Here is a 25,646-nt window from a genome sequence, read left to right on the forward strand (position 1 = left end):
GCCTTTCCTGCTGTTCTTGATCTGGTAATTCTTCAGCAGCTAATAGAGCAGATCGAACTGGTGTAAAAAAAAAAAACTATTTCATCGGCGCTGCCTGTGAAGAACGGACGGTATCCGGTGGATAGAATGACCGAAAGTATCCAAAGAAATCTCTTTCGAGTTTTTTCGTTTCGCCTTTTTCGGTGGAGGTAGCAGTTGATGGTTCCCCATTTACAGTCAACTACGGTTCCCGTCAACTCTTCTTCTTCAACGCATGTCCTTGTGACAAAAGGTTCGTGACTGGACGAACCGCATGAGAAACTGGCCGGATCATGATCTCCAAGGTGCTTAACCGCGTTGTACTGCCGTGATGTGCCACAAAATCTGCGATATAACTTTGCGTAGTGCTCAATCCTTGAGTTAAGGCCCTTGACTCAAGGCTGCGACTCCAGGCTGCGACTCGAACACCCACACTTGGAAGGAAGTTTCCATGTGGCCGAAGGGGTGAAAGAGCCGTAGGAAGAGGAGAATTCTCACGTTTCAGCCGGGTTTCACCGAAATACCGGGATTGTGAACATACCATGCGGCGTAGGTAAAAAATTCCTGGCGTCAGAAGGCTGGTGGTACTGGTATTCGCAACACTTGAAGATGCCGAGAGTCTCGTCGTCAGTGGAGTTTGTTTTTGTAAGTGTTCAAGCTCGTCAAGCTCGCGTTCCAAAGCATGTAAATGTACCGAAGCGATGTGCTGTAGAGACTCCGATGGAGGATACTGTACCAAGAAGGGTCCATACAGTATGGACCATACTGCATATGAGACTGGTGAAATGTGATCCCCAAGATTTGAAGGAAGTCGCTCAAACTCAAACTCTGACTCTGAATCAGAGAGGTACGCTGGTATGAATTCATTTTTTTTCATTGAGCTATTTGAGCAACGCATCTTTTGTAAGAAAAAAAAAACTGTAAGCTCACAACCACGTGGCTGTCCATAACCATATCTATCGCTTCACTTCGTGTGTGTGTGTGTGTGTGTGTGTGTGTGTGTGTGTGTGTGTGTGTGTGTGTGTATGGAAGCTGCGGGAAACGCAAGTTTGTTTTTAACGCTCGTCTACCTTATTTTCTTTGGGATGACGCTCAGGTTCACTGATAAAGACGCAGCATTTCTAGCTAAGGTATCTCAGTTTCAAGCGCCCTCGAAGCGTGGTTCCCATGCAGTGTTTTGTTGGCTTGTTGATCAAGTTGTAGCAGACATTAACAGAACACAATATATCTCATCTGAAAATGATAGGAGACCTCGCTGTCCGCGCTCACTATAACTATGCTATCGGTTTCCCTGCTGTGTGTTGACGTACCTCTTTCTGAAGAAGAGCATACAGCTCACGGCTCAAAGTGCGAGTACCCCAGCGTAGGGATTACGTTGGCGGACATTTCACCAGGTGTCTCTGTCGAGTAAACGGCGCCCTCACAGCTATTGAGTATCTTGGCACTATTACCATTTTACCATTCAAAACTGCTATTGCTCTGTAGACGGAACTGGCGGCTTCAACTTGCTTGTTCAAATTGCTCATAACGACTTTCACCATCGCTTCTTCTTGAAATAACGTGTTCACCATGCGTCTGTCTCCACAACGCTCAAGTCGAGTGCACAAGTCTACACAAATTCATCGAATGTTATTGTGTTATTGTCGCTGAAAAAGAATAATGATATGCTAAAGGTAATTTATAATATTAGTACTACGACATTACTACACATTGCTAATATATTATATTATTTCCGTTTAAATCTTTTTACTTCGTCTCAACAGTAGTACTTTGCATTCTCATGTTGATCTTCTCCATACATGCGAACTTCCCCAAACCACCTGAGCTCTTCTTCTCTTGAGCAGCAAGAAAGCGAGAGATCCTTTGCGCCATCAACTGGGACGGATACTCGATAGTATAATATGACGCTGTTGCAAGTGCAATAACCAGGAACAACCGCGCGAAGAAGCGGTTGAAATAATTGGGCTGGTGGCTGATCGCAGGATATTTTATCACAAAAGTATGCAGCAGATAGATAGAGAAGCTGATCTTGCCCCAGAATCGCAACACACTCCACTCAAACATCGTAGACACACAGGACGGTTGAAGGATCTCGATCACTATAATCGACGCCACATACACGCTGATAAACGGGAATCCTTCGGGTGGAGCCGCCGGATTTGCCATGACCCAGTCGAATAAAAGGCCTCGAAATAAGACGCTCAACATCAGCGCGATGAGTAAATACTCTACGGCTCGAAGAAGCACCGTGTGCCACAAGTGGAACGTGAATCCCGTTTTCTTAATCCACAAGTCGATCTTCACAAAGATTACAGCAGCCAGCGATCCAAGCATGAACGTGTGAAGGTGGAGACTTAGTGGCGTGTGGCTGTTCCGAACCAGCGTCCAACCTTCGTGTACGATCCACACGAATAGAGGGACTGCTCCAACCCACCAGTATCGACGCATTCGTAGTACAATCAGCACAAATACTGGGATGATAAAGTAGTACTCGATCTCCAGCGGTAACGTCCAGAACACGTGATAGCGATGTTCGTATTCAAACGTCAGTGTCTCGTACAGTTGGACCTGGTTGGGTTTTTTTACGATAAAGTAGCGACGCTGGTTCTCAAATGATAGAAAATGAAGAACGATAGCAGTCACTGCGAACAGCGGATAAACTCGGAAGAACCGCTTCTGGAAGTAGTCCAGGAGTGCGAATACCCACGTTCGGACACTAGCACCTTGTGCGAGCAGCTTCATGCTCTTCTTCATGAACAACCAAGTGAGCAGGAACGACGACAGAATGAAGAACACGTCCACAGCGGCTGATCCGAGATGGAGGGACGGGACGAACTCACGCGAGTGCTGTACTACTACCATCATGGCTGCAAGTCCACGAAGCCCATCGAGAAACAGAACCTTCGTCTGTGGGGTTTGTGGGGCTGGCGGCTTTGACTCCGGGAGTTTTTCGACGGACGATTTCGTACTGGCAGCTTGTCCTACAAAGATTTGATCCTCTGAGTCCGAAGAGGAGGTCGAGGTGTCTTCGTCCGAGAGCTCGACTACTTGCAGCTGAACTGTTCCACTTGATGTGGCTGTGTCCTCTTCATTTTGTTCTCTTGGTTTGGTGTTCCCCGCGTCCTGAAGCATCTTGTCACCGTCCTAGACGTGCTTCACGTTGAGACGGTTGGGAAGTGAGCTCAGAAAACAGCACCACACTCATCGCGACCGCAATGCAGCTGGGAAGCCAGAGCCGGGATGACGAGATTGGAACATCCAATCTCGTTAAGGGTTCCAGTTTGGAACGGCTGGTCGCGCCATCAGGAATCACGAACGGTGGATCTCTCGATTAAAGGCCTGCCACAAACAGTAAACCGTGTGGTTGTGCTTCACAATGTCGAGTAAAGCACGGACAAGTTTCCATAAGAGGCGTGAGACTGCTTGAGGCGATCTTCTATTTGACTTGTCTGACTTCCGAGCGTTTTTCAAACCCTGGCTCAGACGTAACTCTCGGTCGTAATACCTAAGAGCGCCTGACTACTTCTGCTTCACCTCGGCTCACACTAGCTTTAATTTAACGATAAATGTAGTCGCGATAACCACTTCACTTCTTTATAATCAATACACTTTTACTTCATCTCTACTGCAGCTCTTTCTTCCTCATAGTGATCCGCTCCATGCAGGTGAACTTCACCAAGCTTCCGGATCCTTTAGTTTCTCGAGTAGCGAGGAAGCGGGATATCCTTTGACCAAGCAGCTGTGACGGATACTCAACCAAGTAGTAACTCGTCGTCGCTAGCAGCAAAAGTAAGAAAATTCGCGCAAACAATCGGTTGAAATACTTCGGTTGGGCACTGATCGTCGGGTTCCAGATGACGAAACTGTGCAGTAAATAGACCGAGAAGCTGATCTTGCCCCAGTACCGCAGCACATTCCACTCGAACATCGTCGACACGCAGGACGGACGGATCATTTCAATAACGAAAATCGTCGTCAACAACGCGCTCACAAACGGAAAACCTTTTGCCGTGGGCACAGGATTGGGCTCGACCCAGTCAAAGAAGAGTCCTTTGAAGCAGACGCTCAACAACACAGCAATGGTCAGACCTTCCACTGTTCGAAGCATTAACGTATGCCACCAGCGGAATTTGAACCCTGTGCTTTTAATCCATACGTCCAGCTTTACGAACACGACAGCAGCAAGTGAACCAGATAGAAAAGTAGGAATATGCGGCTCTAGTGGCGTGTGGCTCGTGCGGTATTCGTAGACACCCTGGTGTACGACCCACACAGTTAGAGGAACCACAGCGACCCACCAGAAGCGGCGCATACCCAGGATAGCCAATACGAACACGGGAATCACGAAGTAGTACGAGATTTCAAGTGGTAAAGTCCAGAGCACGAACTGGCGATGATTGAACTCAAACGTGAGCACCTGGTACAGATCGAAGTCGCCTGGGTTCAAGAAGAGAAAGTAACGGCGCTGGGCTTCAGCCGACATGAACGAGATCCCTATCGCGGTAATTGCGAAGAGAGGATACACGCGGAAGAAGCGCTTTGAGAAATAATCCACCAACGCGAATATCCACGACCTGATACCTGCTTCTTGGGCCAGTAACTTCATGCTCTTTTTCATGAAAAGCCACGTCAACAGGAAAGAAGACAAGACGAAGAACGCATCTACAGCCACTGCGCCGAGGTTGAAGCCTTGCAAATACTCTTTCGAGTGCTGGGCGACCACGAGGATAGCTGCTAGTCCGCGGACGCCGTCAAGGAACAAAACCTTCGTCGGTGGTGCATGTGTAAGCTTGGGCTCAGATAACTTTTCCACTGAAGACTTGGTACTTGCGTCGGCGTGTCCTACAAATGTCTGGTGCTCCGAATCGGACGAAGACGTCGAGGTCTCTGGATCCGAGGCCTCGAGTACTCGCACCTGAAATTCTGTGTCGGGCTCTCCGACGTTGCCGGTCGGAGTGCTCTTCAGCATCGTGTCTCGCTTCGGTGCGTTGTTGCGGCTCGACGGTTAGGAACTGGACACGGCGACAAATCTCATGGCCGGAAATGTAAAATTTACTCGGGAAACAACAGTTGGGATAGATTAACGAGATCTGGTGTATTCGCATAAATAACATCCACAAAAAAGGGATAAGGTTTACCACAGCAAAGGGGATGGAAAATTCTTTTCGGCTGTGCAACCTGCCTCGTCAATACCTTGGATTCTTGATATCTAGATATCCAAAGTCATTCCAACATCCACAGATTTCGCAGCACGTACGTGAAGACCGAATTGCTTCTCGGGTCAAAGTGAAAGCACCGACCGAGTGTTTGCCAGATACATGTACTTCCTTTCGCTAGACGCTAAAAATCAATTTGTGCGGGTCGCTAAAGACGTACAATGCACTTGGCACGCATATTTATTGGCGTGGTTGCTGGAAAACAACTGCTCAGTTTCATACCCGATGCTCAGCATTAAGCAGTCTCCTCGCACTCCTGCATGCCATCTTGGTGAGGCACCAAGTCGTGCCAGTCTGGCAGCTGCCATTTGTTGAAGCGGTCGAGATCTTCTTTGTCAAACATACCGTTGATGGCCACACCCAGTAGTTTGCCGACTTCTTTGTTGCCCTTCTCGGAGAAGTGCAGGCCATCCACAAAGTAGGTCTTACGAACCTTCTCGTCCGGAAACGTCGTGTTGAAGTACGTGTGCAGATCCAGGACATGGACATTCTCGGCTGCGGCCAGTTCGACGCACACTTTGGCGTATTTCCCAGCGGAAGCGTTGGAGCGATCCCCGTGATGTTCCGAGTCAATGATACACGGTGGAGTGATCAGCAACACCTGGCCGTGAGGGGCCAGTAGCGGTCGTACAGTGTGTAGGATCTTCTGCAGATTGGCACGGTAGTCCTTTAGTGATACATACTGCGCTTTGGAGGGTCCATGCTCGAGTACAGCGTCATTGGCTCCCAGGAAGACCGTGATGAACGATGCAGAGTACTCGGACTGTAGCTCCTTGGAGTATATAGGCATAGCGTGGTTCAGCACCCACCTGACGTACATAAGGAGTATAAGTTTGGTAAATAAAAACAGCAAAATAATGGAGCGCACTTGGTGTTGTAGCCCGAGAGTCCGCGGTTGACACAATCGACTGAGCGCACATAGTGGTTCTGCAGGATAGTGATGAAGCCGGTCTTGCCCGGATCGCTGCCATGCTCGGTGATGGAGTCGCCGATAAAGTAGAAGACCGGGCGGCGCTCGCTGGACAGCGTAAGACCCATGGCGGCGACGGTGATCTCTGGACTGATTCCGAGTCGGGGGGCACTTCAAGTAGGGATTGTGCATTTCAACGGATAGTTTGTGTTGTGAACATCATTTTCTGTACGCTACATAATATTATTTTCATCCAATGATTTTATTTCTGAGTTTTCACTGGCTGAAACCTGAAATGACGCACATGTCGCATGTTTTCCGTTTGAGCCGATCCAGATCAAGATGAGTGTACGCGACGCACCCATGACCATGGATCCTTCACTCCCCAACCTTCCGCCGATCTCTCCAGTCGTTGCATTCGCTCAGCATGGGGCTCTGGTCCAACGAGGGCATCACGCATAATGTGTGGACTGCCTACACCTTCACTCTTTTCTTCTGGTCTGCTCGCAGGTTCGTGTCACAACGGTATCGACTGTGTCATTGCCTTCAGTCACTAATAGTCGGCACCCTGCAGTATCCTGTTCCAGCAGGTTGTAGCAGGCTACGTGTTCGTGTTGACGCAATCGAACAAGCCCGTGGGCATTGTCAAGGGCATTCAGGGCATCTCGCAGCTCTTATTCTCTCTACCGGGAGGCTATTTCGCCGACCATATCCGCCGCGACACGATCCTCAAGCTCTCGGGCGCTATCGGCATCGTTGGCGCCGTTATTACCTTCTTCTCCGTTGAACTGACATCCATCAACGGATTATACGTGGCCTTCGGGCTCTGGGGGCTCTTCGCAGCCTTCCAGAGTCCAGCGATGGAGGCTCTTTTCGCCGATTCCATCCCTCCTGGAAAACGCAGCTTCCCCTTTATGATCAAGTACAATATCAGCAATTTGGCACAGATGCTGGGACCTGTGCTCAGTATCTTTCTCTTCTTGTTCTACGGCGATCAGTGGCAATTACCAGAGCTTAAACCTGTACTCGAGTTCGGCTGTGTATTAGCCGTCATTGGCTCAATCATTCTGTTCCAATTCGATGACGACCGTGCCAAGGACTATTTAGTAGATAAGACTGCAGAGGAGAAAGAAGAAGAAGAAGCTTTACTGGAGAAAATGGTACAGCCCTCACCGCTACGTACACCCAAACTGGTGGGTAACGGCAGTGAGATCGACATGGTCTACGACTACTCGGATGAAGACGATATCACTGTGGATAAGAAGTCTCCTCCTACAGTGACAGAGAACACGGCGTTGCTGTTGTTAAAGGGCAAAACAGCGCAGGAGATGGATCTTGAACGTCAACAGCGCTTACAAGAAGTGGGCGACGATGAGGAGGGCTACATGGCTCACATTGATGCCAAGTTCCTCTGCTTCCGCACCAAACACGTGCCTTATATCCTGTTCGTATCGGACTTTATTATCAGCAACGGTGCAGGCATGACGATCAACTTCTTCCCGTTATTCTTCAAGGAGGAGTACGGACTCACCCCGATCCACGTCTGTGCGCTCTTCATGAGTCAACCACTCGTCGTTATGATCTTGTCGTTCGTTGCACAACGTTTGTCCAAGCCCTGTGGTCGCATGCCAATTATTGCCTTCACTCGTGCATTCTCCGTGGCGTGTCTCTTCTCGATGGCTTATGCACAGCCGATGGCTCTGCAGATAATACTATTCCTGATGAGAGGTGGCATGATGCGCTGCTCTCAGCCTTTGCGGCGCTCGATCTTGATGGACTACGTGCCTAAGAACATTCGTGCGCGCTGGAATGCGTTGGAGGGTCTTTCGGTGTTCTCGTGGTCGGGAAGTGCAGTGCTTGGAGGCTTTTTGATCGATGCCTATGGTTACCGGATGTGCTTTATCATCACATCGCTCGTTTATTGTGCTGGCTTGAGTTTGGAGATGTTCCTCTTGCCACTGACCAAGCACGCCGTTGAGAGATAAGCTAAGTAGCAACAACGAACACGTACACTACAACGACACTTGAGCAAGTGCTTGTCTGCACACTGTCCTGCACCTTCACGGGCCAATCGGCAAATAACAAAGGTTCATTCTCATTTGAAGCGGGATTCGCGTGTTCGGTATCACATTACCTCTACGACGAAATAGTAAACCCCAATGGGAAATAGACCGCGTCAAGACCCCCATAACGGACGCAATGACTCTTAGGTCAATGTCTTAGATGTAGGTCAGCACAATAGATCTCCAACGCATGTCGATATAAATTGTCATCTTCTGGAATGTAGCTGCACGGGTACAAGAAAGACTTAGAGTGCGCGACGTTGGTTTGGCGCTTTTACTACAGCCATTCAACGAAAACACGCAACATTAACTCTTCGAGTAAATGGTAATTCAATGTTAATTCGACGATTACGGTTGGTAAATCAATGTTGGATAATTTTTCAGTTAGGACATCGACAGAATGTGTGAAAGCACAATACTAGTACCTTCTGTAGTACTACGTAGTAGTACGAAGTTGAAACGTCACAAATGTAGCTTACAGGTACAAATTACAACTCTTTTGTTCCCTATTGGAGTTACAGCAACAATTCGATGGCATCGTGCTTCGCCCTAAAGATTTCATTTGGTAGTTACCCCCAGTGAAACGTCATACGAACATCAAACGAGAATCTAGTTACTCCTATACGAGATCTCGCTCCCATAGTCGCCACTTACAGTGGAGCTCGTGTGAGCGCTTGAATAGTCGACTCCCTTTTTCGAGCTGAGCATCTTGGCACGCGCGCAGTCCATTGAGCTCATGCTGGTCACCCTGCTCATGCACCCTGTGCAGAACGTCACTTTACGCTTCGACAGGAGTAGATCTGGGTCCACGAAACTCAATTTCTGCACCACCTTGCAAACGTGGCACACGTGACCAAAGCATAGCTTGCACGAGCTGTTACTCTTGGAAAAGTCTCCCAGTCGCCGACCGATCGGGGCTGAGCAGGTCACGCAGACGTTTTTCTTGTTCGGTGCACCGTGAGCCTTGGAATCTGCGTAAGCTTTGTCAAGCATGAAGGAAAGCTTCCTCATCTGCCCACAGTACGCGTATTTTACACTGGACAGGAACGCAGTGGCCATGCCGGGCACCACGAGCATGCGGATCATGTCACCACAAGGATCGAAAATACCCGTCGCGTACATCTCCGTGATGTTGGGTCCAGCCTGGCGCCAAAACCCGATGATGGAGACGTTTCCTCGGATTCGATTTGGAAGCTCATGTGTCTGTGGAAAGCTGACAGAGTGTAGAAGGTGGTAACCTAGTCGTTCACCAGTTTGAGATGTCACGAATCCCGTTCCCTCTATATACACGTAGTCGCGGTTCTTGACGAGACTGGTCGATGCGAACGGGATGTCGAGCTCCATCCACTTGACGATAAGGGATTGGAATGGATCTTCGAGAGTCGGTAGCACGATGGGGTCCAGCACTGCTGCTCCACTCACGTCGTCTACGTACGAAGCCTTGACCCGCATCGTCTCTAGATCTTCGCTGATGACTCCGTACATGATATCCTCAAGCTTGCCCTCGATAGTTCCGACACAAAGAATCATGGGGAGTCCGGAGCCTGACGGTTCAGTGCCTGCAGAGTGGGCGGACTCGGGTCGTTCTGCATATACTACGAGCTTCTCACGCTCTTTGATCTGCTTCCACCGACGCGTGTCAACCTTTCGCTTTCCCGACACGAACGTGTTGTAGTTGTCGAGGTTGGTCATGATGATCCCATTGGCGAGATCTTGAAGCTGAAGTCGGTCATTGGGCGAGATCTGCATCTCCGGAAAAGGGTTCATGATGAAGCGTCCCTTGACCATGGTATTTGAGGAGTTGGCGTCACCGCGGTAGTTTGAATTGTGAGCTAACTGAAGTGTTAATTTACCTCAACATGACACTCTTTATCGCTCAGATTGCGAAGCTCTGCCACACCTAGAGAAATCATTGCTAATAAGTCGGCCATCTGCTACGGATAAGGTTGATAAGATAACCGAGCACCTGACTTAGCAAAAGGCAGTCTTATTCCGACCCGTTATTCTCGCCACCTAGTACTATTCGATACTTATTGAGCGTGTAATTTCAATCATTAGGATCGCGGCAAGCCAACGCAGCAGCAATTCTGACGCAAGGAATCCGATATCTAAGCCAGTTGAGTGAGCCTTCAGACACCTATCTGCGCATCGCTAGTGTGGACATAGTGGAGCAATACCGGTAAACGTTTCAGAGCTTTGAGAGCATCGAAGTGGAACTTAGCTCAACAGAGCTCAACAAATTCTTCGCCGTGCAATGAGGTACCCCAGCGCAGGCTGACCTTGAAGCAGTCAAACTGCTAATAAAAACAAAATTCAATGGAGAAATACACATCCAGAGGACAGCTCCAGCATACAGCCTCCTTCAGGCCTACTTGAAGCAGTTTAAGTTGCAAGACCAACCCAGAAGAGTGATAGAACAGACGAACGGCGTCAAGTCGCGTCCTATATGTTTCCAAAAGGCTTCTATAGGGAAAACATAAACATCAAATAGAAGGCCACGTTACTACTACCAACACATCTGATGCTATCGCTATAGTAACTGTAGTTTCGTTGGTGCCATGAGGTCGAATGGCGAGAGTAGGTCTCTTGTTATTTTCGCTATATTTTAATGCACACCCTGAGTGTGACACCCATCCACGATTAATAACGTAAATTACAAGTACTGGTGAGCTTATCCACAAAGAAATAGTGCACATTTCAGGGGTTTTCGTTGTGACACATAATAATAGTCGAAGAGAATACTGGTGCCTACAGACCAAATGCCTTCGTACATGATGATGATGAAAGGTGTCCTTCTATTTTGAAAACAAATGCCTTCGTATTCTATTAAGCGATGGCCTATGTATTTCTACGAATATGAGGGTTGGCAGCTGCCCAAGCTTTTTCCACCGCTTTATACTCGGCTTTAAGTTTCACGAACGCCAGGAGCGCAGGAAAGTTCTGGTGTTTCGCCATCGTTGACGCCGACAAACCAGTGAGTTCGAATGTCTGAAGGATATCCTTAAAAGGAGTTTTCGCTATGACCAAGTCTACGAGCTTCTCCTTCGCCTTCTCTTCCGTTCGAATAAACTGAGCGTATCGCTTCGGGTCTGTCTGTATATGTTGAAGCTCGGCAAACAATTTCTCGTACATCTTGAACGCTCTCCAATTCTGGTGAAGGATCGGATAACTGTTTGGCACGCTCCACACACCTAGATTTTCGCCCACTGTCTTCACCGGTCTTTTCTCCAAAAGCCATTTCAAAAGCTGTTCCTGCGTCTGCTCCTTGGATAGCTGCTTCTTGTCCAAAATCGCGTACGGCAACTTCACACCATGGTCTTTCTCGAACTTCATTCTTTGGTATTTGACGAGGGCCTTCCAGTTCTGGTGTTTGACCAACTCGTCGAACGATGTAATGGTCGACGGGATGTTCAGGAACTCCTCCTTGAACTGCCTAACCGGCATATTTTCTTTAAGAAGATCCTGCAACAGTTTTTTTGTATCCGCCTTGTTGGAAACAATATCCCTTCCGAAGCTAATGATCGCTCTCTCTTCAGTGTTCTCACCGGTATGAGGCTCCGCTGCCTCACCGTCCCTGAGAAACCGGCGCTCGAGCTTGTTGTTCGGAGAAGCACTGACTGTGCGAGCCGTAGAATCGGCTGCCGCCGACAGTGCTTGGCTAAACAGGATGCTGGCAGTAATTGCCAATAGAAAGCGGAGCGAACGCATAACAGTCTTGATCGAACGGGAAAAACTTGTAATGAACTACTACTCCGAATTAACAATAGGTGCCGTTCTTTGACGGAGTGGTTAGTAACCACTGTTATTCACCATGAATCCTACAATCTCTGCAAAGCAGAATGAACCGTGCACGAGATGGGAGGGGAGTGTGCATGATAATTATAATGATGGTATTTGACATACCATCAACATATAATATGTGTTCAGTAATCGACCCCGTTTTCGCGCCTTAGGGTCTTTTATACACGTCCGGATATAGAGCTCCTCTTACCGAATATCCTCGGGTTTCTATGTTGAAACCTGATGTATTTGCAAATCCGTGTTCCCTTCTCAGCCTTAATTATGTCCTGTGGTCAGCAAGTTCCATGTTAATTATGGGTTGTCCCATCTCCCCCGGTTTTAGGGCAGCCTGCTTTATGACAGAATAAGCAACAGTATTAATAATAGTCAAGCTCGAGTAAGAATGATATTGTGGTTTGCTGGCCGCCATTCCGGCTGTAATTAGGGGCATCTCCGCTGATTGGATCAACACGCTGGTCAGCGATGCAGGGAAAAAGTTCACAATCTTATGCATACGAAGTAATCGGCATAAATTAAATGTGGCCTGACAGCCTTATTTTGGATCTAATTCCGCCTCAGTTAACACTCCAACCCGCCAAAACAAGTAAAAAGCACAATACAGCACCTGTGACTCAGCGCTTCAAATTTGAAAACCCATCAAATAAGTGCGCGTGGTGACTAGAAGGTGTACCTCCATGTTTAGATGCATGTTCGGGGCGCGAGGGCTTTTAAGCCCAGGACCAACCGTCAACTCCAGTTTACACTCGGCCTATTTATTAAACAAAACTAATACTTATTAATAGTATTGGTATTGAATAATAAGTGTTAAAATTCATGTTGTAGCGTCGTGTTGTAGCGTCGTGTTGTAGCGTCGTGTTGTAGCGTCGCCATTCGTTTCGTGATCCAGTGTCACCGGTAGATATGTACGTTTGAACGATAACATGGTGACTGTTGCATTGCGCTGGGTCTGGCATGGGAGAACGGATGTCATGGGACTACAAATCTCGTCAATTGAACAAGTCGGGAGAAACAATACCACCCTATCTAGACCTTGCTGCGCATTAACCCAATAGGCCGAGGAGGGGGTAACCATGCTTCTTCTTGGGTTTAAGCCCGCATGATACGAACACGGATCTCAAACCACAGGCATGAGTTCGTATTGCCGAGCAATTCGGCTACCTGCCTATATCCGACATAAGATTTGAGCCAAATCATCCCGCTTGTGTACAATATGTTAAAGGGAGGAAACGTAGGTGAAATGACAATCCATGTTGGTCGCGTGCCAGACGCGTTTCGGCCCCTGCCGGGGCCTCTTCAGTGGCTTTACCAAAAGCAAAGTGAGGCTATTCTACCAGGTATTCTACCAACAATCAATCCTAACCAGTCGATATTCTACGGGATACGGCGTAATCACACGAGACGTAAACAATCTCGTAAAAAGCTCAGTACCTACGAATTGGTACTTCAACACAATACAATCCTTGATTACACTATGTGAAACGGTTTACGCAGATCCTGGATCCCCAGAAACCGTTTCACATAGTGTAATCAAGGATTGCGAACTCAACAATCTCTGATCAACCAGATACGCCCTTCAGTTACTAACGCAACTGCGACTGTCTGCTACACTCTAATACATGGAACTTTCGGAGATTGAGACATATGTTCAATGTAAGGGAAGACGTTATGACAACATCCAATCCCAGAGATCACCCGCAGCCTTTGATTAAATACCATGCAGCCTCTTTGAAAGCCACCTGAAAGATTGCGTCTTTCCATCACACCCTGAATAGCTTTTTACATGTGTACCTATCGCGATTTACGGACGTTACCTATTGCGGCTTTCGGGATATGCACATGTGACTAATCCGTATGCTTTGTGCCATGCGTAGAATCATCAGATTAAATCTTTAACAAAGAACTGACGTATCCGTATCGGAAAGGATCGGATTCTGTGCCAGGGTCAGAAGTAAAGTTTGTCAATATTGCTCGATGGTTTACCATTTTAAGTATTGCGCATGCCTGGTGCAAGGCATTTCAAGTGGTGGTGGTCTTGATCTCTAATTCGCTCTGTTGGGCGAGCTTTTGTCGCTCCAAAGTTGGTATTGACATGTTCGCGAGTGCCGTTGGCTTCGCGAACATGTCAATACCAACTTTTCAGGAGCGTAGGTGCTTTGTGGATTCGGTCCAATAAATAGAAGGAAGCTACTCTATAGAAACGGTTGCATTGAAGTGGATCTATCGGTTGAGCAGAAAACTTGTTCTTGCAGCTGCGAAATTGACTTTCTTGATTATCTTGATTACTTTGGAAAAGGGCTTGTTTACGTTACGTTAACAAGCTATATCATTAGTTTAGCAAAGTAATCTAGACAAACTACAGTACATGTATTTCGAACTTGCACTAAATCAAAAGTATCTGCTACCTATGGTGACCTTCAGTTATTAACGCAGCGTGATACACTCTAGTACATGGAACTTTCGGAAATTGAGCTGGCAGTTGATGCGTTCGACGGGTAAGGAATGCTCTTGGAGCCTCCTCCACCAGTAGCGACGATTTGTGCTCGTGCTGCCTCCGCGGCAGGCGCTTTCATTGCTTCATTCACACAGACTGCGCAGAATGTGACCTTCCGTCGGGCCAACAGCAGATCTGGCGTCACAAAGCTGAGTTTCTTGGAGATCTTGCAGTTGTGACAAGCATGACCGAAGCACAGCTTGCAGGTACTATCGCTCTTGCCAAAGTCGCCCAGTTTGCGACCGGTGATTGGGCTCGCGCACGTCACGCAGATCAGTTCTCGGTTGGGTGTGCCCAGCTCTTTGGCTTCAGTGTATCGCTTCTCAAGCATCCAGGCGAGCTTCTTCATCTGACCGCAGTGCGCGTACTTTAGCGTCGACAGGAACGCCGTCGCCATGTTGGGCACCACCAGCTTGCGGATCATATCACCACCCGGGTCCATGAGCCCGGTAACGTAGATCTCGCACGCGTTAGGTCGCACTTGTCGGAAAATACCGCAAATCGACGTGTTAGCTCGAACGCGTCCAGGGAGATCGTGAGTCTCGGGAAAGTTGACGGAGTGCAAGATGTGATACCCGACTTTTTCGCCGTTCGACAAGTGCACGATATTCGTAGCCTCGACGTAAATGTAGTCACGGTTCCTCACCAAACCCATGGACTGGAACGGCAGATCGAACTCCATCCACTTGACGACCAGAGACTTGAATGGTTCTTCCATCGAGGGCTCCGTTATGGTCGACAGCACGGCTGCGCCGCTGATATCGTCGACGTAAGAGGCCTTGATACGCATGGCTTCAAGTGTCGGGTTAACGACGCCAAACATCATGTCGTCTAAGTCACCGACAGCCGTACTGAAGCACAGAAGCGAAGGCAAGTCCGACGATGCACCGGGGATCTGAGGACCCACACGAGAGGACCCGAAGTTGCGCTCAGAGTACACCTTGGTGTTGTCACGGCTCTTGACAAGTTTCCAATGATTCGCATCGATACGGCAATGTTCTTTGAAGAGAAAATCCTCGTAGCGCGAGATATTAGCATCCAGAATGGAGCCAACAAGTGCTTCGAGATCAGCGATGTCCGAAGGCGTCAGACATAACTCGTTGAACGGGTTCACGGTGAACCGGCCCTTCATGGTTGAGAGAGCTCCAAAGACAGTAGACGAGGTTGACTGAGATTGAGCGAATCGCCGAATGAGTCAAGTAGCTTGAACAAGCGTCGGTAAAGGACGTTTAACAAGCTGTGCTGTGGGGGTATTCCGCACAGATATTGCAGCTGAGACGATGAATAGGACACAAGGATGAAGGGGGTTAACTACCATCTGTGGGCACTCTGGTACGTAAGCTGAAACGTTTAGATAGATCAAGAGTCAGCCTACCCGTAGAGCTGACTCGCAGCTGGTGAAGTCGTGAGGCTCAGGGCATCAAGGGCAGAGTTTGAAGCCACTAAGTCCTCGAGGCAGTTGGCTGCGTTAGCTTTCCTCGGCAATTGCTATCTTTATCTGATAAGACTGCAATCAAGATGCACGAAACACACATCTATTCGTGGAGATACCAAACAAAAAAAGCTTACCCGTTGATTTGGTTTTGCACCTTAGTGTTGATAGTTTGAAACGCTTAAAGCTCCTTCCGTTAGTGACGGATACGCTAATACCAAGAGCTAAAGTCTCGATACCATTAGCCAGCAAGGGGTCTTCAAATTAGGCGCCATTTAGGCCCGTAAGAGACCCAGCCAAATTGCACATAATTCATGATTCAAACAGCACTTTACTATCAAACGCTATTACATCTAGTGAGGAAATCGACATACTTAGCTAGTGTGAGGATGAATATCCAGACACTGTCGACGCATTCGACGCCGCTGAGTGCTTTTGCAGTGACTTAACTACTCCACCGGTGGCAAGAATCTGACCTCTTGCAGCGATGGAAGCGTTCTCACGGATCGCATCGTTCAAACACACCGCACAAAATGTGACCTTCCTCTGGGCCAGGAGCAGATCTGGAGTCACAAAGCTCAGCTTCCTCTCGATCTTGCAATTGTGGCAGACGTAGCCGAAACAAAGTTTACAAGTGCTGCTGCTCTTGCCGAAGTCTCCGATCTTTCGGTTCGTGATCGGCGCCGTACAAGAGACGCAAATGTGCTCCCTATTAGGGGTGCCGAGTTCCTTGGCCTCAGTGTAGCGTTTCTCAAGCATCCACGATAGTTTTCTCATCTGGCCACAATGTACATATTTGAGGGTGGCGAGGAAGACGGAAGCGATACTGGGCACCACCAACACCCGGATCATGTCACCACCCGGGTCCATGAGACCCGAAACGAAGATTTCGATCGCATTTGGACGGACCTGACGGAAGAAACCACAGATGGACATGTTGGCACGAACTCGACCTGGAAGTTCGTGAGTCTGTGGAAAATTTACTGAGTGTAGAACGTGATAGCCAACGCGCTCACCACTCGACAGGTTCATCATCCCCGTGGCTTCCACGTAGACATAGTCACGGTTCTTGACCAAGCTGGTAGAGTGAAGAGGAATATCAATCTCCATCCACTTGACGACCAAGGAACGGAACGGATCCTGTAGCGACGGCTCTTCCAGGTTCGCTAGGACTGCAGCTCCGCTCAGATCGTCGACGTACGAAGCTTTGATGCGCATCATCTCGAGCGTGGGGTTCACGACGCCGAACATCATGTCTTCTAAAGAACCCACGGTCGTTCCCAGACTGAGCAACGACGGAAGTTCAGAGGACGAGTTGTGTCCATGGTGCTTGTGCGTGCCTGTACGGTAAACATCGTGGTGGCGAGCGGTGTAAACGGTCGAGTTCTCCTTGGTCTTCAGCACTTTCCAGTGATTGGGGTCGATTCTCCTGCCCTCTTTCGTGAGGAAGTCCTCGTACCGCTGCACGTTTGCCTCGAGGATAGATCCTGCTATTTCACTCAGGTTTCCCGTGTCAGAAGGAGACAATTTCAGATCCGGGAACGGGTTGATGGTAAATCGGCCTTTCACCATGGTACCGCGAGCTTGCCGGTGCTGGTCGAGTGTTGGAAGGGATGCAAGAGCAAGAATGAGGTCGGGTTACTGGGACCTCAACGATAACCCTGTTTGGGATCAAAGCGACAGCTGCCCCCACTCGTTGCAATGGAGCGCAAGACTCATGTAATCACCTAACAGTATCCATACAGCAGTTCAATAGTTCCACACTTTTGATGATGTTGAGCTGAGCAGATAAGATAAGCAGCAATTGCTTGACATGTTGTACTGATCAGTATACGAACGACATTGCACAGGTGCCCGAACAAGTTTGACTTGTCCAGTCATATGACTACGATGATGCCTGCTACAACCTCTACCAAAATATCCTCAAGGCTGACCGGGTTGATACGCTAGTTGACGCTAAAATATCCATACCGTATAGCTCTAGAAGCCTGAAGCTGTTCTGATACCTCAGTTTGTTGCCTGGACCACAAACCTGCCCTCTCTGAGCTGAAGAACAGGAATGGTAAATCTTAGTGCTTTTGAAGTTGCAATTTGTAAATTTTACATCCACAGATTTTGCCCAACAGCAAAGTAATACACGACGAAGTAACTTAGCTCAAAAAGAAATATTTAATGCAGGTCACCAAATTGAAAAGCTAACAATCGACATTCCATTTCAATACATACACGAGTACTACCTCAGCTATGAACCCACTAACCGCAACTAGATGCGTATTCAGAAATTGTGCTCGCCTCTGAGCCGTGGCAGAGCGAGTATTTCTTCATCACACCTCCAACGGAAGTGATAATCTGCGCCCTTGCAGCGTCCGCAGCAGGAGCACGCACTGCATCGTTGAGGCAAACGGCACAGAACGTGACCTTACGTTGTGCTAAGAGCAAATCCGGGGTCACAAAGCTCAGTTTCCTCTGGATCTTGCAATTGTGGCACACGAAGCCGAAGCAGAGCTTACACGACGCGTCGGTCTTACCGAAGTCTCCCAGTCTGCGGTTCGTGATCTGTGCCCCACAAGTCACGCAAATATGCTCTCGGTTAGGAGTACCAAGCTCCTTGGCTTCGTTGTAGCGTTTCTCCAGCATGTACTGGAGCTTCTTCATCTGACCGCAGTGTGCATATTTCAGAGTGGAAAGGAAGGTGTTGGCCATCGTAGGCACCACCAACATGCGGATCATATCACCACCCGGATCCATCAAACCGGTGACGAAGATCTCACTCGCGTTGGGTCGAACTTGTCGGAAGAAGCCGCAGATCGATAAATTCGCACGCACTCGGTTGGGCAGGTCATGAGTCTCGGGGAAATTTACTGAGTGGAGAATGTGGTAGCCGACCTTCTCTCCGTTTTCGAGATGCACGAAGCCTGTCACTTCGACGTAGATGTAGTCCCGGTTCCTCACCAGCCCGACGGACTGAAGCGGGATATCCATCTCCATCCACTTGACGACCATCGAGTTGAACGGGTTCTCAAGCGTTGGCTCGACAATGTTAGCGAGTACTGCTGCACCACTGATGTCTTCCACGTACGAGGCCTTAATACGCATGATCTCGAGCGTGGGGTTCACTACACCGAACATCATGTCTTCCATGTCACCCACCGTGACACCGACGCAAAGCAAAGACGGCAATTCGGACGAGGAGCCTGAAGCTTGAGGAAGCGGGACAGCATTGCGACTGACACCTGCTGCCTTCTCTTGGTACACCTTAGTGTTATCTCGACTCTTGACGAGCTTCCAGTGATTTGGATCGACTCGACTTCTGTCAACGTTGAGGAATTCCTCGTATCGTGATAGATTGGAATCGAGGATCGCGCTGGAAATCTCGTGCAGGTTACTGACGTCGCCTGGAGTGAGTATCAGCTCCTTGAACGGGTTGATGGTGAAGCGGCCTTTCACCATGGCGCTGTCTTGATTGGACTGGAGACTTAGTTGTCGGAGATCAAGCAAAAAACGGAATGACCTTCTACTGCGAGCTCTCCCTCGATTGAGGATGAGGCTGCGTACGTGACAGCTCAAGTTAAACACATGTCCGTGGACTCACCTGAGCTCTCTAAAGACTTGTTAAACCAGCTCAATCTGACCCACGTCTTCCCACAACACAACCCCACATGGTCGCGTTTTAAGGACGAGAATACTCGCTACGCAATCGAAGAAGCACATTCGAGAACGGCTGCACCAGCCATTTTTGAATACTGTTCCGCTCTGTTTTCGTCAGATACCGTAGCCTAAATAGTCCGATAAGATCAACGGCATGGAAGTTGTCGACTAGACCGTCGATACCTGAATAACCGAGTCAGCTGAGGTAGGACCAGAGCTGCCATTCATCATTAATCAGTTGGCTACATGTACAGGGGGCGTGTATCCTATCTTGAGTCAGCATGTTGAGGTGATGCGTCCTTGGCATGCACCTCTACATGACAACAATCCTTGGGTCTTTAGTCTTAAGTCTTAAGTTAAGATGGGCCTTTAAGAAAGAGTCCAGAGGAAACATTCGAAGGATATGCACATTCACTTTATGTTAAAGAGTAGTTCAGTTGGAGGTAAAGTGGTGGAAGATGAAGAGGCTAAGGAATGGCCTGGTCTGCCTTTCAACGAGTATTCATTTCTACTGTACACTTAAAAAATAACAAATCCGTACGAGAATCTGGGAGGTTCTTCTGTAGGAAGTTCGCCTGAAGACACCGTGCTCAGATCCGAGTAGACTGACATATTTCGAGATACTTTGGATGCACGGATGTCAGAACGAATCTGCCTTCTAGCTGCTTGGCACGCGTCGTTCTTCAGTGTCCCATTCAAGCACACGGCGCAAAACTTGACTTTCCTCTGTGCTAGTCGGAGATCTGGCCCCACAAAGCTGATCTTCCTCTGCAGTTTACACGTGCCACACACAAGTCCGAAGCAGAGTTTGCATGTATCTCCGCCCTTACCAAAATCACCAACCCGTCGCGACACCGTCTTCCTGCAACTCACGCAAATTCGCTCTGGATCGGGTGTACCAACCACCTTCAACTTGGAATACGCAGTGTCCAGAGCCCACGCTAACTTCTTCATCTGACCGCAATGAGCGTACTTTAGCGTTGATAAGAACGAGTTGGCCATATTCGACACCACCAAGCGACGAACACGATCGCTGCCTATAGGATTCATGATCCCCGTGACGTATACACTCACGAGGTTCGGTCGGACTTGACGGAAGAACCCACAGATCGACATATTGGCACGGACTCGGTTGGGTAGACTGTGAGTTTGCGGGAAGTTTACTGAGTGGAGGACGTGAAATCCAACGCGTTCCCCATCGAAAGTCTCAGTCACCCCTGTAGCTTCGACGTACACGTAGTCACGGTTCTGGACAAGACCAGTGGACTGGAATGGTATGTCTAGTTCCATCCACTTGACCACAACGGAGCGGAACGGATCCTCGTTTGAAGGCATCACGACGTTAGAAAGCACTGCGGCTCCGCTGAGGTCGTTGACGTACGAGGCCTTGATGCGCATGCTTTCAAGTGTTGGATTGACCACACCTAGCATGACATCGTCAAGTGATCCTGAAGAGGCTCCAACGCAGAGAAGAGAGGGCAATTCCGCCATCGAATCATCACACAGAGACGCTGAAGTACGCTGAGGTTGTTGCTCCAAGAAGACGTGGCTGTTATCCTTGGACTTGATGAGCTTCCACTTGACCGTGTTGACTTTCGCCTTCTCGACGGTCCAGAAATTCTCATAACGCTCGAAGCCGGTATGGACGATAGTGTTGACGATGTCGAGGAGGTTGTTGGCGTCTTGTGGTTTAAGCACCAGATCTTCAAAAGGGTTTGCTGTGAACCTTCCCTTCATTATAAATTGGAGTTAGCGTTGTTGACTCACCACCTTCACGTCGAAAGCAATAATGACACACGATGCATTTGAGATACATACTCTTTGCCAGTCATCCCAGTGCGGTTGAGGAGACAATGATACAGACATTCTTAAATTTCAGATTGTACCTTTCCCAGCCACGACAACTCGGCCATGTGACGTTCAGGCTTTCAAATCGCCATTAAACTGCGTGCATATGCATACCGCTTCTCAGCCACCTGTAAAAAAAAAACCATAACGGATACGAGGTTGTCTCAATCCAACTGTGTATCAACTATAAGTGGAACAAAAATGAACCGAGTCCTGCTGAAAAGTACGCGACGGCATTCGGTCTGGATGTGACGGCATTCATGGACAAGGTGTCGGCTCAGAACGGGATTGATTCGAGGAACTTATTCGTACCCCTCAAAAGGTAACCCTTTCTGGTATAACAAGATTATTGCTGTTGAGGGAGTATTCCAAGCCTAGGGATTACTACTGAGAGGATCGTCTGTACTTTAATATTTTGATTATAGTATTATTGTACGGATCACCATATTATTAATAAATTTAGTATTGTGCGTTTTTTTTTTTTTTTTGGATGAATTGTATTATTATTATAAGCAGTAGCCCACGATATTTACAAAAAAATAGATCTATTAATATCACTCAATTTGTTGAAATTTATCATCTAACAAGAAGCATTATAAAGAAATCTGCTGGGGCTCACTGTCGAGCAGGGTTCCCCAGCCTGACGACACCGAAGATCCAACCGAGTTGTTGCGTTGGTAGTTGACAGCTTGGCTTCGATTTTCTACATCGGGCAACTCTGGCGGAGCTTCCACTGTCGCATCATTCACACAAGAGGGGCAAAACGTGACTTTCCGCTGAGTCATCTTGAGGTCAAGCGTCACGAAGCTCATCTCTTTTTCTACTCGACACGAATTGCAGACGTACTTGAAGCACAGTTTGCATGTGCTGTGGTGACCCACGAGTTTTCCCAGACGTCCCAAATGTTTCTTACAAGCCACACAGTTATGATCAGGGTCTCGAGTCTTGAGCGTCTTCAGCTCAGCATACCGTTCGCCCAGAGCCTGCGTCAGCTTCTTCATTTCTCCATAGTGAGCGTACTTGAGTGGTGACAGCATTCTCTTGACAAAACACGGTACTACCATACGACGAACACCGTCGCTCATCGGATCCATCATCCCCATCATGTAGACGGACACTGATGACTCGGTCTCTTGGCGAAAGAAGCAGCACACGGATAATTTCGCACGGACTCGTCCTTCCAAGAGGTGAGCTTGCGGGAAATCCACAGAGTGCATGAGGCGGTAGCCTAGTCGAGCACCATTCAGCATCAACTTCATCCCCGTAGCTTCAACGTAAATGTAGTCGCGGTTCTTGACAATCCCCATGGAGCGACGACGGACATCCAGCTCCATCCAGTTTACCACAACGGACTGGAACGGCTCCTCCGTTGTAGGTGCTTTGGCGACAGAGAGCAGTGCAGATCCGCTGCGGTCGTCAATGAACGAAGTCTTAGTACGCGCAGATTCGAGAGTCGGGCTTAATATGCCGAGCATGACATCGTCCAGCGTCCCAGGAGTCGAGCCAACGCACAGCATTGACTGCAGTTCTGGGTCTGCGTTAATGAGCGGAGCAGACTGGAAGGCCGAGCGTCGTCGCTTCTGTCGACGTTCAGCGTACACTTTGATTTGGTCTTTGCTCTTGATATATTTCCACCCGTTGGAGTTAATTTTACTGTTGTCAACATCCGTGAAATGCTGATACCGTTCCAGGTTTGCTTCGAGGATAGCATTCGCGACAACTTGAAGCTCGTTAATGTCTTCGGGGGCCAGCACTATCCGCCGCAACGGACTCGCGACGTATTCTCCTTTTGCCATTGTTGCACGAACGAGTTATTCCACGAATGGCCTTTAGCTCTCGGTGTACTGCCAGTAACGATAGCCAGGCAACGATGTCGCACACCTTTGGATGTGAGCTACGCTGCCATGTGGAGTGAAGGAGCAAACGCTGCTGGGGTCGATCAATGGTTGTCTCCGCTCTACGCGATCATCTGCTTCAAAGTGAAGTTGCTTACTTTTGTAAGACGAGATCTGTACGTGGATGTCATGCTGCACTGATATCCACGAAAAGAGGACCGCATTAATCACGCGCAAGTGCTACGGTACTGATGAAACCTTGACGAGAAGGATGCAAACACAAGTGCTGGTTGTACAGTCGAGACCTAGGTATTGCACCACGTCCTGTCCACATTAACTGAACCACAAATTAACGCGGAATTAGTTACAGAGAGAATTATTGTTGGCAGGTAACATAATAATTCAAGCGCCTGGTAATAGACCTCCTGTAATATTGAATATAAAAGGCCATTAAATGACGAAGGTAAAATACGTTCCGTAATGATTATTTTGCGAGATAAGCATCAAACATACGATTCTTGAAATGCAGCTTGGTTTTCATGAACCGTGTCTTGAAGACAGCCTTCATTCATTGCATCTGTCCCGCAAATTTACAAAATGCACCAACTGGTGGAAAACTTACACAACGTCGCAGCCCTGCCATGGATTCTCTGACATGTACCAGCGCCGGATCGAGATCGGGCCTGCGCTTTCTGTAGGATAGGACTCATCGGAAATGATACCATGAGCTCTTTTTCACTTCGACAGACAAAACGTTGACACCAAAGATCGGACCAATGAGTCAACAAGTTCTGAATAATATCCGAGCTGTGAAGGGTTCCGATCGAGACGAAAGCAGAGGTTCTCCGGTGGAACAAAGCTAGCAATAGTCATCCTTTGTTGTTACTGAAGTACTACAGCTTTGGCACTGACACTAATGCACACTCTATCATTGGTAACATTCGTCCTACCGGTAGCGCTCTTCGATCGAACGCTTTTCATCTCGTATTCGCGAAATCGTGTGAAACTGCAGACGATTCGTTATCCAAGACTGTGCTCCACATACCCGACTGATTGCAGAGCCGTGACAAGCCAGCAGCATGAGGCCAGCAATCGCTCGCCTTCGGAATCTCAGACGGACTGACTCCCATCGCGTCGCTCACACAAGACGAGCAAAAAGAGACTTTCCGTTGAGTCATCTTTAGGTCTGCATTCATGAAGCTCAGCTTCTTCTCGATCTTGCACGAGTTGCAGACGTATCCGAAGCAGAGCTTGCAAGTGGTGGGGCTGGTAGCGAGCTTTCCAAAACGCCACACGCGCATTGGTTTCATGCACGTGATACAGTTGTGATCCGGATTCGGAGGTCCAACGTGTTTTAACTCTGCATATCGGTCGTTGAGAGCCTGTGACAACTTCTTCATCTCTCCACAATAGGCATACTTAAGTGTCGAGAGCAGCGTCTTGATGAAGCAAGGAACCACAAGACGGCGGACCTTGTCGCTCATAGGATCCATCATTGACATAACGTAGACTGAAACGCTGTCATCACTGCGTTGACGGAAGAACGAGCATACCGATAATTTAGCACGGACACGTTCTGCCAAGTCATGAGCTTGGGGGATGTCAACGGAGTGCATGACATGGTAACCCAGTCGCTCACCGCTCGGTAAGTAATTTATCCCCGTAGCTTCGACGTAAACGTAGTCTCGATTTTTGACAAACCCCATTGAGCGACGACGAACATCCAACTCCATCCACTTTACTGCTACAGACTTGAACGGGTCCTCCGATGTTGGCTCCTTGACCGTCGACAGGACGGCAGCTCCACTGAGATCGTCCAAGTACGAGGCTTTGGTTCGTGTAACTTCCAGTGTTGGGCTCATGACTCCAAGCATCACGTCGTCTAGTGTACCCGGAGTAGTGCCCACGCAAAGAATTGATTGAAGATCGATTTCGGCCGAAGGTTTTTCAGCTGGAGACTGTCGCTTCCATTGGCGTTCGGAATATACGTGCATCCGGTTCTTAGATTTGACAAGCTTCCACGAGTTCGGGTTCACCTTGCGTTTGTTGACATCCCAATATTGCAGATACCGGTCCATGTTGGCTTCGACGATAGTCTTCGCGACGACTTCGAGCTCGTTCATGTCGGCAGGTGTCAGCGCCATCCGTCGGAATGGACTCACAAACTTTCCCTTTGCCATTTGAGTTGACGTGGTAAGTGCTAAATTGAGGAATGACTTCTCTTTCGGTGAGCTGTACTTGCACGACATCCTTCGGTGCACTTCGGTCGCTAAATGTTTGCCAGCAAACTGGAGGATGTCACACTAACTTCGCGGGTCGGAGACTTTGAGCCAAGAAAAAGTGGCCATGTGGGGGCAAGTAAAGTGGCTATGGTGAAGGTTGTC

The 25,646-nt window shown here is 48.5% G+C and overlaps 13 protein-coding genes across 13 annotated transcripts; 1 reads left to right on the top strand and 12 right to left on the bottom strand.

The window, feature by feature from the left end:
• Nucleotides 1-1,728: 1,728 nt before the first annotated feature.
• PPTG_16431 (hypothetical protein) lies at nucleotides 1,729-3,181 on the bottom strand. The gene has a single exon (XM_008913964.1). It carries the CDS (start codon nucleotides 3,148-3,150, stop codon nucleotides 1,765-1,767), a length of 1,386 nt encoding a protein of 461 aa, XP_008912212.1. The 5' UTR covers nucleotides 3,151-3,181; the 3' UTR covers nucleotides 1,729-1,764.
• A 366-nt stretch (nucleotides 3,182-3,547) lies between these two features.
• On the bottom strand, nucleotides 3,548-5,052 carry PPTG_16432 (hypothetical protein). Its single transcript, XM_008913965.1, has one exon. The coding sequence runs from the start codon at nucleotides 4,985-4,987 to the stop codon at nucleotides 3,641-3,643; it is 1,347 nt and encodes a 448-aa protein (XP_008912213.1). The 5' UTR covers nucleotides 4,988-5,052; the 3' UTR covers nucleotides 3,548-3,640.
• A 131-nt stretch (nucleotides 5,053-5,183) lies between these two features.
• On the bottom strand, nucleotides 5,184-6,334 carry PPTG_16433 (hypothetical protein). The gene is made up of 2 exons (XM_008913966.1): nucleotides 6,103-6,334; nucleotides 5,184-6,043 (listed from the first exon to the last, which is right to left on the bottom strand). Exons 1-2 carry the CDS (start codon nucleotides 6,270-6,272, stop codon nucleotides 5,470-5,472), a joined length of 744 nt encoding a protein of 247 aa, XP_008912214.1. The 5' UTR covers nucleotides 6,273-6,334; the 3' UTR covers nucleotides 5,184-5,469.
• Nucleotides 6,335-6,490: 156 nt separating this feature from the next.
• On the top strand, nucleotides 6,491-8,404 carry PPTG_16434 (hypothetical protein). The gene is made up of 2 exons (XM_008913967.1): nucleotides 6,491-6,654; nucleotides 6,719-8,404. The coding sequence occupies exons 1-2, from the start codon at nucleotides 6,572-6,574 to the stop codon at nucleotides 8,127-8,129; spliced, it is 1,494 nt and encodes a 497-aa protein (XP_008912215.1). The 5' UTR covers nucleotides 6,491-6,571; the 3' UTR covers nucleotides 8,130-8,404.
• A 280-nt stretch (nucleotides 8,405-8,684) lies between these two features.
• On the bottom strand, nucleotides 8,685-10,024 carry PPTG_16435 (hypothetical protein). Its single transcript, XM_008913968.1, has one exon. The coding sequence runs from the start codon at nucleotides 9,993-9,995 to the stop codon at nucleotides 8,817-8,819; it is 1,179 nt and encodes a 392-aa protein (XP_008912216.1). The 5' UTR covers nucleotides 9,996-10,024; the 3' UTR covers nucleotides 8,685-8,816.
• A 957-nt stretch (nucleotides 10,025-10,981) lies between these two features.
• On the bottom strand, nucleotides 10,982-11,948 carry PPTG_16436 (hypothetical protein). The gene has a single exon (XM_008913969.1). It carries the CDS (start codon nucleotides 11,913-11,915, stop codon nucleotides 11,046-11,048), a length of 870 nt encoding a protein of 289 aa, XP_008912217.1. The 5' UTR covers nucleotides 11,916-11,948; the 3' UTR covers nucleotides 10,982-11,045.
• A 2,076-nt stretch (nucleotides 11,949-14,024) lies between these two features.
• Nucleotides 14,025-14,129, bottom strand: PPTG_23927 (hypothetical protein; the record flags this gene model as incomplete). The annotated part of the gene is made up of 1 exon (XM_008913970.1): nucleotides 14,025-14,129. One exon carries the CDS (start codon nucleotides 14,127-14,129, stop codon nucleotides 14,025-14,027), a length of 105 nt encoding a protein of 34 aa, XP_008912218.1.
• A 79-nt stretch (nucleotides 14,130-14,208) lies between these two features.
• On the bottom strand, nucleotides 14,209-15,683 carry PPTG_16437 (hypothetical protein). The gene has a single exon (XM_008913971.1). The coding sequence runs from the start codon at nucleotides 15,629-15,631 to the stop codon at nucleotides 14,450-14,452; it is 1,182 nt and encodes a 393-aa protein (XP_008912219.1). The 5' UTR covers nucleotides 15,632-15,683; the 3' UTR covers nucleotides 14,209-14,449.
• Nucleotides 15,684-16,242: 559 nt separating this feature from the next.
• Nucleotides 16,243-17,586, bottom strand: PPTG_16438 (hypothetical protein). Its single transcript, XM_008913972.1, has one exon. It carries the CDS (start codon nucleotides 17,501-17,503, stop codon nucleotides 16,310-16,312), a length of 1,194 nt encoding a protein of 397 aa, XP_008912220.1. The 5' UTR covers nucleotides 17,504-17,586; the 3' UTR covers nucleotides 16,243-16,309.
• A 499-nt stretch (nucleotides 17,587-18,085) lies between these two features.
• Nucleotides 18,086-19,435, bottom strand: PPTG_16439 (hypothetical protein). The gene has a single exon (XM_008913973.1). The coding sequence runs from the start codon at nucleotides 19,379-19,381 to the stop codon at nucleotides 18,185-18,187; it is 1,197 nt and encodes a 398-aa protein (XP_008912221.1). The 5' UTR covers nucleotides 19,382-19,435; the 3' UTR covers nucleotides 18,086-18,184.
• A 547-nt stretch (nucleotides 19,436-19,982) lies between these two features.
• On the bottom strand, nucleotides 19,983-21,443 carry PPTG_16440 (hypothetical protein). Its single transcript, XM_008913974.1, has 2 exons — nucleotides 21,398-21,443; nucleotides 19,983-21,305 (listed from the first exon to the last, which is right to left on the bottom strand). Exons 1-2 carry the CDS (start codon nucleotides 21,409-21,411, stop codon nucleotides 20,099-20,101), a joined length of 1,221 nt encoding a protein of 406 aa, XP_008912222.1. The 5' UTR covers nucleotides 21,412-21,443; the 3' UTR covers nucleotides 19,983-20,098.
• A 539-nt stretch (nucleotides 21,444-21,982) lies between these two features.
• On the bottom strand, nucleotides 21,983-23,223 carry PPTG_16441 (hypothetical protein; the record flags this gene model as incomplete). The annotated part of the gene is made up of 1 exon (XM_008913975.1): nucleotides 21,983-23,223. One exon carries the CDS (start codon nucleotides 23,221-23,223, stop codon nucleotides 22,021-22,023), a length of 1,203 nt encoding a protein of 400 aa, XP_008912223.1. The 3' UTR covers nucleotides 21,983-22,020.
• Nucleotides 23,224-24,239: 1,016 nt separating this feature from the next.
• PPTG_16442 (hypothetical protein) lies at nucleotides 24,240-25,511 on the bottom strand (the record flags this gene model as incomplete). Its single annotated transcript, XM_008913976.1, has 1 exon — nucleotides 24,240-25,511. One exon carries the CDS (start codon nucleotides 25,509-25,511, stop codon nucleotides 24,240-24,242), a length of 1,272 nt encoding a protein of 423 aa, XP_008912224.1.
• Between the last annotated feature and the right edge of the window lie 135 nt (nucleotides 25,512-25,646).

The sequence above is a fragment of the Phytophthora parasitica genome (genome assembly GCF_000247585.1).
Source record: "Phytophthora parasitica INRA-310 unplaced genomic scaffold supercont2.57, whole genome shotgun sequence".
Classification (NCBI taxonomy): Eukaryota; Oomycota; class Peronosporomycetes; order Peronosporales; family Peronosporaceae; genus Phytophthora; species Phytophthora nicotianae.

Coding starts and splice junctions, on each gene's coding strand:
- PPTG_16439 (XM_008913973.1), bottom strand. CDS start 19,381: ATGGTGAAAGGCCGCTTCACCATCAACCCGTTCAAGGAGCTGATACTC.
- PPTG_16435 (XM_008913968.1), bottom strand. CDS start 9,995: ATGGTCAAGGGACGCTTCATCATGAACCCTTTTCCGGAGATGCAGATC.
- PPTG_16432 (XM_008913965.1), bottom strand. CDS start 4,987: ATGCTGAAGAGCACTCCGACCGGCAACGTCGGAGAGCCCGACACAGAA.
- PPTG_16438 (XM_008913972.1), bottom strand. CDS start 17,503: ATGGTGAAAGGCCGATTTACCATCAACCCGTTCCCGGATCTGAAATTG.
- PPTG_16433 (XM_008913966.1), bottom strand. CDS start 6,272: ATGGGTCTTACGCTGTCCAGCGAGCGCCGCCCGGTCTTCTACTTTATC. Junction 6,044..6,102: donor CTCTCGGGCTACAACACCAA/GTGCGCTCCATT, acceptor TATGTACGTCAG/GTGGGTGCTGAACCACGCTA.
- PPTG_16434 (XM_008913967.1), top strand. CDS start 6,572: ATGGGGCTCTGGTCCAACGAGGGCATCACGCATAATGTGTGGACTGCC. Junction 6,655..6,718: donor TTCTTCTGGTCTGCTCGCAG/GTTCGTGTCACA, acceptor GGCACCCTGCAG/TATCCTGTTCCAGCAGGTTG.
- PPTG_16437 (XM_008913971.1), bottom strand. CDS start 15,631: ATGAAGGGCCGGTTCACCGTGAACCCGTTCAACGAGTTATGTCTGACG.
- PPTG_16431 (XM_008913964.1), bottom strand. CDS start 3,150: ATGCTTCAGGACGCGGGGAACACCAAACCAAGAGAACAAAATGAAGAG.
- PPTG_16436 (XM_008913969.1), bottom strand. CDS start 11,915: ATGCGTTCGCTCCGCTTTCTATTGGCAATTACTGCCAGCATCCTGTTT.